This window comes from Urocitellus parryii, chromosome 3 (assembly GCF_045843805.1).
Source record: "Urocitellus parryii isolate mUroPar1 chromosome 3, mUroPar1.hap1, whole genome shotgun sequence".
Taxonomy (NCBI): domain Eukaryota; kingdom Metazoa; phylum Chordata; class Mammalia; order Rodentia; family Sciuridae; genus Urocitellus; species Urocitellus parryii.
The window spans coordinates 93,008,008-93,020,464 of record NC_135533.1 but is presented as its reverse complement, the minus strand read 5'-3'; the positions used below and the strand labels follow the sequence as shown (position 1 = coordinate 93,020,464).

At 38.0% G+C, this 12,457-nt stretch overlaps 1 protein-coding gene and 1 pseudogene across 1 annotated transcript in view; one reads left to right on the top strand and one right to left on the bottom strand.

Moving 5' to 3' along the window:
- The first annotated feature begins 568 nt into the window (after positions 1 to 568).
- Matcap2 (microtubule associated tyrosine carboxypeptidase 2) overlaps positions 569 to 12,457 on the top strand; it is a 52,451-nt gene continuing 40,562 nt past the window's right edge. The window contains exon 1 of the mRNA XM_026387618.2: positions 569 to 751. Coding sequence (XP_026243403.2) covers positions 727 to 751 — 25 coding nt within the window. The 5' untranslated portion in view covers positions 569 to 726. The remainder of the gene's footprint in view (positions 752 to 12,457) is intronic.
- LOC113187136 (heterogeneous nuclear ribonucleoprotein A1-like) lies at positions 10,043 to 11,086 on the bottom strand (annotated as a pseudogene).

Below are 12,457 nucleotides of genomic sequence, written 5' to 3'. Positions count from 1 at the left end.
TAATAAACTGAAGAGTAACATCCAGACTTCAATTGCACAATCACAAGTTAAAATTGGTATTGAGGACAAGTTTGCTGGAGAACTGTGAACTGGATGTTTTTGAACCTCTTGCATCTTCATTCTTACCAGTTGTTTCAGTTTTCTCACGCCATGTAAATTAACTTGAAGGGCAGAGGAGATTGAATTTGCAATTCACAGGGCTGATTATCAGCTACCGTTATCTAGGAGTCATCACGGAGTTAAGCTTCCTTGAACTGTGAACTTCCTTGGGGAACAATCCGTCAAAACGCTTGTATCCTATTGGCCAGAGACCCGGTCGCAGGCATCGCTCGTCACCTCTCGCGACGCGGGCCTGCGCTGTGCGCACCGGGAGTTGTAGTTCCCTTTTCTCTCGCTGCCGAAGAGCCGGGCCTCTTTCTCACCAGCGCCCCAAGCGGCGCGCAGGCTCTGTGAAGCGCAGTACGCGCGGACCGCGGGGAACGTTTCCTAGCAACTGGGGGAGGTGCGACGTCATGGTGGCGGGTTCCGACAGCCGCTGCCACTGTAGAACCGCCGAGTGCACCTTCCAGTCCTTGCGGTTGGAGGTAGCGCTACTCGCTGCCCTGTGTCCGCACGTTTTCGTCTTCCCATACAGTCTTATCCCGCTCCTGGTCGCTGAGAACAACCTCTTGCGCGCCTCCGCCCCTGAGGCCCGGACCGGTGGAGGTCCCCGGCATCGGTGGGACGATGCTGGAGTCCATTCGCGTGACGGGTGAGTGCAGGGCAGCGCCAACCCTGGGTGCTGGCGCGGTCGGCCACTGCCCGTCCAGGCACCGGAGGCACTGCGTGGCTTGTCGGGGTCAAGGCTGTCCTAGTGCGAGGTAACTGTAGGATGTGGGCTCGGCTCGCGGTGCAGCGACTGGAGCCCGCGCCCAGAACGGCGCCGGGCGTGCAGGAGGAGCTGGCGCTACACAAGTGGAGTGAAACCAGAAAACGGGCCCATTTCCTTTTGTCACTTATAATCAGTAAGCACAAACTGTGGAATGTAATGTAATAGACCAGTTACTAGTCCTACAGATGTACAACCTAAGTATTGTTTAATCTTATTCCATAGCATACTAATGTATAATTAGGCTTTATAATTTTCTAGAATGTTCAGAAAAATCAGAGCTAAGCAAAAGAATACATCGGTATATTTCAGTATACTGGGTTTATTTTTTGTGTATGCTTTTATTTTTAAACGCTGAGAACGTTTTGAGTCCATATTATTAATAAGCAAAAAGCTTGGGTGTTTAGGTACCAGGCCTAAAAGTTTACTTGCCATTGATTATTTTTAAATAGCTATACAGATGAGCCATTTTAACGAGTTTCATAGCATTAAAATAATTTCTTAGGTCATTTCACTAGCATTTGATTCTGCAAGAAAACATTTCTGCAAGCAAGACAGCTCTCATCCATGATGAATTACATAGTAAAGAGAAATACTAATCCCCAAACTGGTATCAAAATAAGGCCAGAATTTTTAACTTTAAGACATTGCAGTACCTAATCATCTTTTTCTGTGAGTTTTTTAGTTGAAAAACTAAATTCCTTTCCAGTGAAAATATTTATGATCTTGATTTTATACTACTTAATTTGATATTCAGTGTTATAAAATACAGAGCTGATTTTGATGCAGTCATGATATTGCTGCAATTTATATAATTGTTATGTTGACAGGAAGCATAGACAGTTACAGGAGCTAAGATATGAGGCTACTGAAATTTGCATCAGATTTTTTTAATGTGATTTGCTTTATTAAAACACAATGTAGAAAGTTACTTAAAAACACCCTCCGTTTATGTTGTGGAGCAAGGTTTTCAACCTCAGCACTATTGACATTGGACAAGAAAATTCTTTGTTGTAGAGGATTGTTCTCTCTCTCCTCCATAGGCATATAGAGTTGTAACAACCAAAAATGTGTGCACATATTACCACATGTTCCCTAAGGGGCAAAATTGAGAACTACTTACTGCCTTGGAGGAAAATATAGATTCTATCACAATGAAAATTATTCGGATTAGAAACTACATTGATTAAAATCATTTTCTCCAAAGCATAACAATCATTATAGATAGAATATGATTAAAATAATGTTAGTATTATTAAAGACAGTGGCACACTCTTATAATTCCGGCCACCACCAAAAAAAAAAAAAAAAAGGATTTTAAAAAAAGGGCTGGGGATATTGCTTAGTGGTAAATAGCCTCTGGGTTCAATCTGTGGTACTATTAAAAAAAAAGAAGGAAAAAACCTAAAAGCCCAAGAATAAGCTGTTAATAAAAAATAAAATTATTATTATTAGAAAATTGGTATTCTAATCTGGTCTGCAATGCAAAATGGATCTCCTGATACTTCAGTAAGTGAAGTTGGAAGTTTGAGGAGAGATCCTTTATAATATAGTAGAGCCACCCCTGTTAGCTTAATTCTCTGCACAATTTAAAAAGCAACTCTTGTGTGTTTCATACCCTGATATAGATAGTTTGGCAGGTAATTTCTATAGTATAATAAAACTTAAAACAGCCATTTGAGAATGTGCAAGCCTGAAATTTATAGTCCCTTTCAAATTAACACACCGAGTCATTTTTCAAACTAGTTTCTGCATTTCTTCTCTATAGTACTTGACTAATTAAAATGATTCTAGAGCCCTGCATTCAGCATTTCATTGAAATGGAAAACCTAATTTTAAAAAATCAGTCAGAAACTTCATAAAGATGTTTTAGCTAAAAAAAAAAAAAAAAAAAAAAAAGCCCTCCTCTTCCCTATTCCCTCGCTACTCATTGATATCTCAGATGCCCATGTTCTTCTAGTTAGCAGAACTTGATCTATTGTGATTATGAATACTGGTGGAAATGTATTTCCTTTATTCAGCTTTAAAATAGCAATAACTGTAGAACAAACTGGTTGTTTTATATTTCAGGTCTGAAACAATTTAGTGTTTTAGAAATTGCTTTCATTTAATGTCTTATCCACTTCTGACACAGTCATGATTTAATATAATCTAAATATAACATCTTGGTGGAACTGCAACTAGAGGAATAAGACAAATAAGATGTATATACTATTTATGCTATTTGAAGATGGAATCAAGTCTGAAAGGGTCTCTTTGCTTTCTCATATCCTTTTAATGAAGAGAATTTATTATACCAAAACCACTAAAATGTTGATTCTAAAATGTAAAATTAATTACTTTATAGTAATATTAAATTCACTTTGGAAATACAAATTTAATGAGTCCAAATATTTCCCCACTTAACTATTCCATGGAGTATTTCTATAGGAGCTGAAGATAATATTGAATATAATAACCATAATAATAGTGAACCAAGGCTGTTTACTATAATCCAGCACTGTTCCCGCACTAAACATGTATTTTTTTTTAAAGAGAGAGGGAGAGAGAGAGAGAGAATTTTTAATATTTATTTTTAGTTATCGGCGGACACAACATCTTTGTTTGTATGCGGTGCTGAGGATCGGACCCGGGCTGCACGCATGCCAGGCAAGCGCGCTACCGCTTGAGCCATATCCCCAACCCCAAAACATGTATTTTTTAAAGTCCTCACACCAATACTCTGAAGTATGTATTACTAGCACAAATAAATTAAGTAACTTTGTCAAGGTTACAGACCCTCCTAATAAGCTGAGCCAAGATTTTAACCAGACAAACTTCATTCCAAAGACCATATTCTGAACCACTAGGAAAATCAGCACACTGTTACAATGACTACACTGGTTTAAGCTACAAAATCCAGCGTCAGAATCTCATTTTATCATCAGTGTTATATTATTTGTTAATTTACTCAAGGTATTGAGTTCTATCACCAGCAAATATGTAAATTATAATATTTGCTTGGAAAACTATATAAGTATATATATAAACTATATAAGTATATATATATATATATATATTAAATATATATGTTAGGTATATATATAAGTATATACTTAAGTATATATTTATTGTTTTCAAAATGGAAGAGAAGGGCTGGAAGTGAAGTTAGTGGTAGAACATATGCTTGAGGCACTGGGTTTGATCCTAGCACCTTTGATTTTGAACAAAACCAAAAACAAATCAAAATGGAAAAGAAGATATATAGCACACTGATTGAGTAACAAAATGCTGTCAAAAGCCATATAATACAAGATTATATTAATTTGTAATATTCAACTGACCTTATTTTGGGTAATATGACAAGTGATTGATGAGTCATCTGGAAATGAAGCCCTTTTGTAACAAAGGTGATTGTTTAAAAATACTGGAGATAAAATTTTCTCTATTGGTATAGGGGATTGAGCCCAAGGATACTTTGCTACTGAGCTACATCCCCAGTCCTTTTTATTTTGATTTTGAGACAGGGTGTTACTAAGTTGCTTAGGGTCTCACTAAATTGCTGAAGCTGGCTTTCAACTTGCAATACCCCTGCCTTAGCCTCCCGAATCTCTGGGATCACAGGTATGTGCTACTGTACCTTGTGATAGAGGGCTTCTGAAGGCCAGTGTTTTACCATACAGGGTGAAAACACCTAGGCATGTATCTTCTTTTTGTCCTATAGTAGTCTCTACCCTCACCAATTGTTTCCCTTTCTTATACCTTTCTGGAATGATTTTTTTATTCTTCCATTTTCAGGCAACCAAATTTTCTACCTTTTCTTTCCTCTTAAATGTTCTCTTCCCCTAGGCTACCTCTCTGGCCACTTTTTCATAAATAGGGTAATGAGTAAGCAAAAACAAACACAAATGTATGCTGTAATAAGAGTTTACAATTTTATTGTTGGGGGAGGCCCTCATGCAACAAATGCGAAAATGCAGCCATGGCGATTACTTCAAGGGAGAGATAAAAGGTGCTATGAAAATCTGAAATGAAGAAGTCAAAGACTTCATGACCAAGTGCTATTTAAACTAAAGAGCTACTGTATCTATAGAGAGGATGGTAAGATGAGCGATTGACAATGTGAGAGGGGGCTGGAATGTAGAGATTAAGGAGGGATGTTATGTGAAATGAGACTGCAGAGGGATCTAGTGGCCTCATAGACCATAGGAGTTTTATCTTCATCCCAGATAGAAAGTCATGGGAGAGTTTGCTTCTAGCACAGAGGATGTACAATGCTTGTTCTTAACCTTGTCATCAAAGTATGAAATACTGTATTTATAGTATTTACAATATTTCTAGCTGTAAATACATAACACTATAATTTTTGACCCCAAAACAACAGTGTCACATTGTAAGATTGTTACTAATAGAATAACACTGAAGTGCTGCTTCTGTGGAATTTTTAGGAATCTGAGAATACAGTAAGGTTTCTGAATTCCTGAGTGATATTAGCAGTGTATTTCTTCTATTTTTCCTTAGTAGCTGACTGGATGCTATTGAATTATAGAGGTATTAAAGTCAATAGATTATCTGCTATAATATAGGCAAGTTGAACAATAACTATGTTTTTAAAGGTACTGATTTTTAAAATACGTTTTAAAAAACGTATAGGGCTGGGGATGTAGCTTAGTAGAGAATTTGCCTTGCATGCACGAGGCCCTTGGTTTGATCCCCAGCACACACACACACACAAAAAAGGTGTAATTTATATATACTAAATTTCACAAGTTTTAAATGTGCAGTCTAATGAATTTGTAGATGTGTAACCATTGCCCAGAACAAGATATAGAACCTTTCCAGCACCCAGTAGGCTCCTCCGTACCTCTTCCTAGTACCCCACCCTCAAAAAGTAACCGCTATTCTGACTTCTAATATCACAAGTTAGTTCTGCTGTTTCTAAACTACATATAAATGAAATTGTACATTGGCATGGCTGTCTTTACCCAATATTATCTGAGAATCACCCACTTTGCTGCTTGCTTGCAACAACACATATTTCATTACTATGTAATATTCTGTTGTATGCATGTATCACAAGTTATTAATTCTTTCTACTATTTTTGGTTTTTTGGGGGGTTTTGTTGTTGTTGTTTTGATACTGGGGGTTGATCCTAGGGACACTTAACCATTGAGCCACATCTCATCCCTTTTTGTTTTTTGAGACTGGGTCTTGTTAAATGGATTAGGGCCTCACTAAATTGCTGAGACTGGCTTTGAAGTTGTGATCCTCCTGCTTTAGCCTCCAGACTTGCTGGGATTATAGGCATGCACCTCCATCCTTAGCATCTACTTTAATAGTTAACAGATTATTTGAATTTAAGTGATGAAATACTTGATAAAATTAGGGGCTGGGAATGTGGCTCAGTGGTGGAGCGCTGGCCTCGAAAGTGTGGGGCACTGGGTTCGATCCTTAGCAGCACGTGAAAATAAATAAAAGTATTGTGTCCATCTACAACTAAAAAAAAAAGAAAGGAAGAAATACTTGATATAATTAGGGTTTTATCTTATTCAGGGATTATTTAGTTTTGTTTAGCCCTTCTGTTTGTGACCAAATTAACTATTGTTTTATGGTGTAAAATTTATTCCAGGTTCTCAGGTTTCATTAAGTATTAGTGAACCATATGAAATTGCCTTTTAAGGTTGAGTGTGCAGCTCAGTGGTGAAGTGCCTGCTTAGCATGTGTAAGGCCATGGTTGAAAGAAATTGTTTTTACAGGCCAGAATTTGTTTACTAGTGTTTTTTCCAGAGGGCTTTGGGTCTACCTTTTTAGATAGGGAGTTCATAATCACTGTGAAACCTCAGCTATTTGGAGTTGTAAAACACGAAGTTTAGTGAGCAGTGTTCCCCTTCTCCCTTATTCTTCTAGATAAGGAACAGGAGGCACTGATGGGCTTAATGAATAGGCTAATATTACAAATAGGTCATTGAAATAGCTGGGAATGGAAGCCAGGAATTCTGGTATCCTTTTCTCCTGTTCTAGATACATATTAAGCTTTTGTTGTGTTGGTAATTTCAGTATCCACTTACTTCTGGATATAAAATACTGAGTATTAATTTAAAGTAATATTATTTACCCCTTTTTTTTTAGTGTGGGAAACCAAGTTGGGCTGAATGATTTTCTTTGATCAGAAATGATTCACTCCAAGATTTTAATGAAACAGATTGCTGATGGCTCTGTGTCTTAAAGTATATAATGTCTACCTTTATTATGAGATATTATGATTTTTAATTATTCTTATTACTTTTGGGGGGAAAATGAGTTGTACTTCCTCCAAAGAATTCTGCTTAATGTTTTAAAAAGTTTTCTCAGGAAAAAGGAGTTCCTTTATAAATTTGTAGACAACCAGAAATATTAATAAGCCTTTTTATTATCTTTTTATGCATGTTCAGAAGTCTTTTTTCACAAAATAAAAAGTACTATTTAAAATTATAAAAACGGTGTTTTACATAATAATACAAATGAAAAACAATTAGTGTGCCTTTGAGAAATTATATGTGTCTTGTATGAGTTACATGAAGGACCATGTGTCCCACTTTTATGAACTTCATGGAATATCCAACATTTGGCAGGATTGGCATTTGTTAAATAAATTCATGCTGGCGCTCAAACTACTCAGGAGCAGATGGGGCTTCCAAAGGATGGAGGCTAAGCCTCTCAGTAGATCATTAGCAAGTGAACTGAAATGCCACAATTCCTAGGGAGAGTGGTTCTGTCAGGCACCCCTCTACCACCCTCTCATCCTTCCTCCAGGGTTTTGGCAGGTAGTTTAGTACTTATTTATTTATTTTTTTAATTTTAAACATGAAGGTTACTTGAAGTGGAACAGAATTATGAATTTGGAGGTTACTGATACTTTATGACAAAACAGAAGTACGCAATGAGATCAGGTCTTTGGTCATAAAGCTACCAAGTCTTCAGAACCAAATAAACAATTTTCTTTTTTTTAAAATACCTTTTTATTTTATTTATTTTTATGTGGTACTGAGGATCAAACCTAGGGCCTTGCACGTGCGAGGCAAGTGCTCTACTACTGAGCCACAACCCCAGCCCCAAACAATTTTAATAGTGAATTATTTTTAAAAATCAGCACAACATCAGTAATGAACCATCAGAATAGAATTTCCTCAGAGTAATTTTATTTATTGGTTTTAATTTCATTATGGAGATGATAAGAAAAGAACCTGACTACCTCCCTTTCGTTTTTTTGGCTGCTCCACATTCTTACCCTACCTCTCTAGACTTCTGATAACCTTTATTCTTATCTGAGTTCTCATCATTCTCTTTTGGTGTCCGTTTCAGTATCCATCCCTTTCATTATCATCTCTTGTTTCCTAAACTTGTGGTGCCCTTTTAGGGAAACTGACATTGTTCTGGGGCATTTGGGCTACAGCCTGTGTCCTGATGTTCCTTAGCTTATTTGCCTTGCCAGTTTTGACTATCAGTTAGCAATACTTAAGTCTGAAATTGCTAATAAACTGGGATCTCCCGTCTTGTGGTGAAAATTTTATTTGTCCTGTTTTTGGTTTTGTTTGGCAGATATAATCTTTTAACGTTTTTTGATTGACCTTGTTGCACAATCCACCTTTAATATGACCCTATCCATAAGATGCCAGTAGCCCCTTCCCAGTATGACAACCAGAATGTCTCTAGTCATTGCCACGTGTTCCCTAATAGGGAGTAACCCTGAGTTGAGAACCAGTGGATTAGGATCTTTCTTGCTACCTTTCTATTTTTGCAATGCTCTTCTCATAGAAATAGAATAGTTCCAGAACAATAAATATCTGCCTCTATATCCAGAATGTTGGAGAGTGGCATGCTTAGGGTCATATAATCATTTATTTAGTGAACACTTATTAACAGGACTTGAACACAGGAGTCTTCTTCAGATGGGCTGGGTTTAAGAGTTTAGAAGTAAGTCTGAAAGTCCTTCAAATCTGTTATGGTTTGGAGTGAGGTGTGCCCAAAAAGCTCATGAGTGAGACAATGTAGGAATGTTCAGAGGTGAAATGATTGGGTTATGAGAGCCTTAACCCAGTTAGTGAATTGATCCCCCGATAGGGATTAACTGAATGAGTGGTAACTGAAGGTGGGTAGAGTATGGTTGGAGGAGGTGGGCATTGGGGCATGCTTTTGCCTTTGCCTTTGGGATATATATTTTGTATCTGGCAAGTGGAATTCTGATCATCATGTAAGCCGCTTCCATCTACCATACTCTTCCACCATGATGTTCAGCCTTCCTTTGAGCCCAGAGGAATGGAGCTGGTTGTCTATGGACTGAGACCTCTGAAACCGTGAGCCTCCAAATACACTTTCTCCCCTTAAAATTGCTCTTGTCAGTGGGCTGGGGTTGTGGCTCAGTGGTAAAACGCTTGCCTAGCATGTGCGAGGCTCTGGGTTTATCCTCAGCACCACATATAAATAAAGGTATTGTGTGCAACTACAACTAAAAAATAAATATTTTTTTAAAAATTGCTCTTTTCTGGTCTTTTAGTCACAGCAGTGAAAAAGCTGACTAAAAGAATCAGATTAGGTTCCTACGTGGTTCCTACATGAATGTAATCTGGTTATTTTCACATTGCTCTCTTCACTTCTTGAATTCTGGATTATTGTTGCTATCTCTTGTTTCCCACCTTTAATCATGTACTACATTGTATTATTAATCAAAACTTTATAGGAGTGCTTTGTGTTCAGAGATTAGAAGATGACTGGAAGGACTGAGGATATATTTCAGTAGTAGAGAACTTGCCTCACATGTAGGCAGGAACAATGTATTTATTTATTTATTTATTTATTTATTTTTTTAAAAAAAGACACATTTATTCAGCGTCATGATCAGACTATTACATTTAGCAATCAAAAGCATGGGTGCAAAAAAAAAAAAAAAAAAAAGTCTACATTAAAACCCTTTGTTGGAATGCTTTACACTTTCCACAGAACAGAAACTAAAATAACCTGTTATACAATTAGTCACAAATACAGTCCTCGAGTTTTTTTGCCCATACACATGAGTATTGTCTAAACCATGTCTTCTTTGTAGCAGCTAGGCCCTGCCACCACTGTGCTTGGCTGAGTTCACAAATCTATTGTAACCTGTAGCTTCCCTGTCACTTCTCTGGCTCTCCTCTCCTGCTAAGCTTTGTTTCCTGACAGTATTAAAACCTTCTGCCACTGCCATAGCTACTGCTGCTGCTGGAACCGCCATAGCCACCTTGGTTTCGTGGTTTGGCAAAATATTGGCCTCCACCACCGTAAGGTCCAGAGCTTCTGCCTCCAAAGTTTCCACCCTTCATGGGTCCAAAATTTGATGACTGATTGTTGTAACTGCCAAAATCATTGTAGCTTCCACCACCTCCAAAATTGCTTCCATCATTACCAAATCCATTGTAGCCATCCCCGCTGCCACCATATCCACCACCACCACGACTGCCACCAAAGCCACCACGACCACTGAAGTTCCCTCCACGACCAAAATTGTCATTTCCACCAAAACCACCTCCACGACCACCACCGAAGTTTCCAGAACCACTTCGACCTCTTTGACTAGATGAGGCACTAGCCATCTCTTGCTTTGACAGGGCTTTCCTCACTTCACAGTTGTGGCCATTCACAGTATGGTATTTCTGAATGACAATCTTATCCACAGAGTCATGGTCATCAAAAGTTACAAAAGCAAAGCCCCTTTTCTTTCCACTGCCTCGGTCAGTCATGATTTCAATAACTTCAATTTTCCCATACTGTTCAAAATAATCTCGTAGGTGATGTTCTTCAGTGTCTTATTTAATGCCACCAACAAAGATCTTTTTCACAGTTAAGTGGGCCCCTGGTCTTTGAGAATCTTCTCGTGAGACAGCTCTCTTTGGTTCCACAACTCTACCATCCACTTTGTGTGGTCTTGCATTCATGGCTGCATCCACTTCCTCCACAGTGGCATAAGTGACAAACCCAAAGCCTCTGGAGCGTTTGGTGTTTGGATCTCTCATTACCACACAATCCGTGAGTGTTCCCCATTGCTCAAAATGGCTTCTCAGACTCTCATCAGTTGTTTCAAAACTCAGCCCTCCGATGAATAGCTTCCGCAGCTGTTCGGGCTCTTTAGGGGACTCTGATTTAGACATGACGGCAGCAGGAAGACAGACTTTAACGATGCTTTCTCGGCGGCGTCCACGGGCAGAAAGGAGTAAGCTAACGAACGTATCCACCAGCCTACCTTCAGCCTCGGAACAATGTATTTATATGGACATGCCAGTTATCCAGAACCATTGTTCTAGAGACAGACAAAGCAAGGCACTGAGGACAGCAGGAAACAGTTTTATTTGGCTGCAGCCAGGTTCAGAGGGCACAGCTTTTGCTGTAATTAATCAATCCCCTGAACTCCAAGTTCAGGTAGTTTCAGATTTTATACCCAGCATGTCAGGGGAGGGGCTCAGAAATTCACAGTCTGCAGAGGTTAACTTAAAAGCAGTTTTTTTCTTTCAGTGTTCTGGGCAAGTTAACCCTTCAAGGACAGCACCTGAGAAGGGAAGACCACCTTCTCCCCTTTCTTTCCTCCCCCTGCCAGCTGTTACCATGAAGCCCAATTAGTAACTTTTCTTATGTTAGAAATATAGACATCTCTGTGAAGCCCCAACTCAGGGCCTGAGGACTTGGTTACATATTTCTACAAACTACTATAATGGATACATGTTTGTGAAAAACTAGTAAGGGGGTGTCCAGCACCTGGAGTGCGGATTTCTTCCCAGCCAGTGGCCAAGTAAAACAGGGCAACACGAAAATTGGAAGTTTATCTACATCGAACTCTTTTGTAGAGACTCTTTTGCCTACAGTCCTAAAATCAGCCATGGTGAAGATTTCTGGAGAAGCCCAGTTAAGACTTTACTATGGAGATAGGGGGTGCCCTACACCATGTGCCAGTTAGTAGAGTTTTATAAATTTGTTGAATGAAAGAATACACATAAACACAGTTTTAAATCAGTACATGAGCATCAGTATATAAATAATCCTTATCTATTTAAAGTGCTTGTGAGATTTAAAGACAAAGCTGCCCCCTTTAAGTTAATTTGCAACTGAATACACTGAAACCCTTTGAATAGTAATTGTTTTTTAAATTTGCTAAAAAACCTTAAGCTACAGTTTAGAATTATTAAGAAAATTAACCAATTATTAATGTTGAACATTATTAAAACATGCTTGAAGATAGACATATCATCCCTTTAATCTTGTTTTTTTCAAGGTAAATAAGGCATGTTGTCCATCTGTAGATGGCTATTTTTATATATAGTTCCAAATTTCAAGACTAAATTAACTTTGAAAGCACCTTGGAGTTTACTTTGATATTAATAATACTACATCCTTTCTATAAAATTCACATTCTTTGGTAGAGAATGCAGATTATTTATGTGTATTATCTCACAGCTATATTTGACCTTGGTCATCTCAATGGTTTGAAACTGAGGATTTTTATAGATAATTTAACATATATACACTAAGGGAAGAGAAGTGACAGTGTTTATAATATATATTCTTATTATTTAAAATATCTTTTCTAAAGATTGTTGTAAAACATAAGG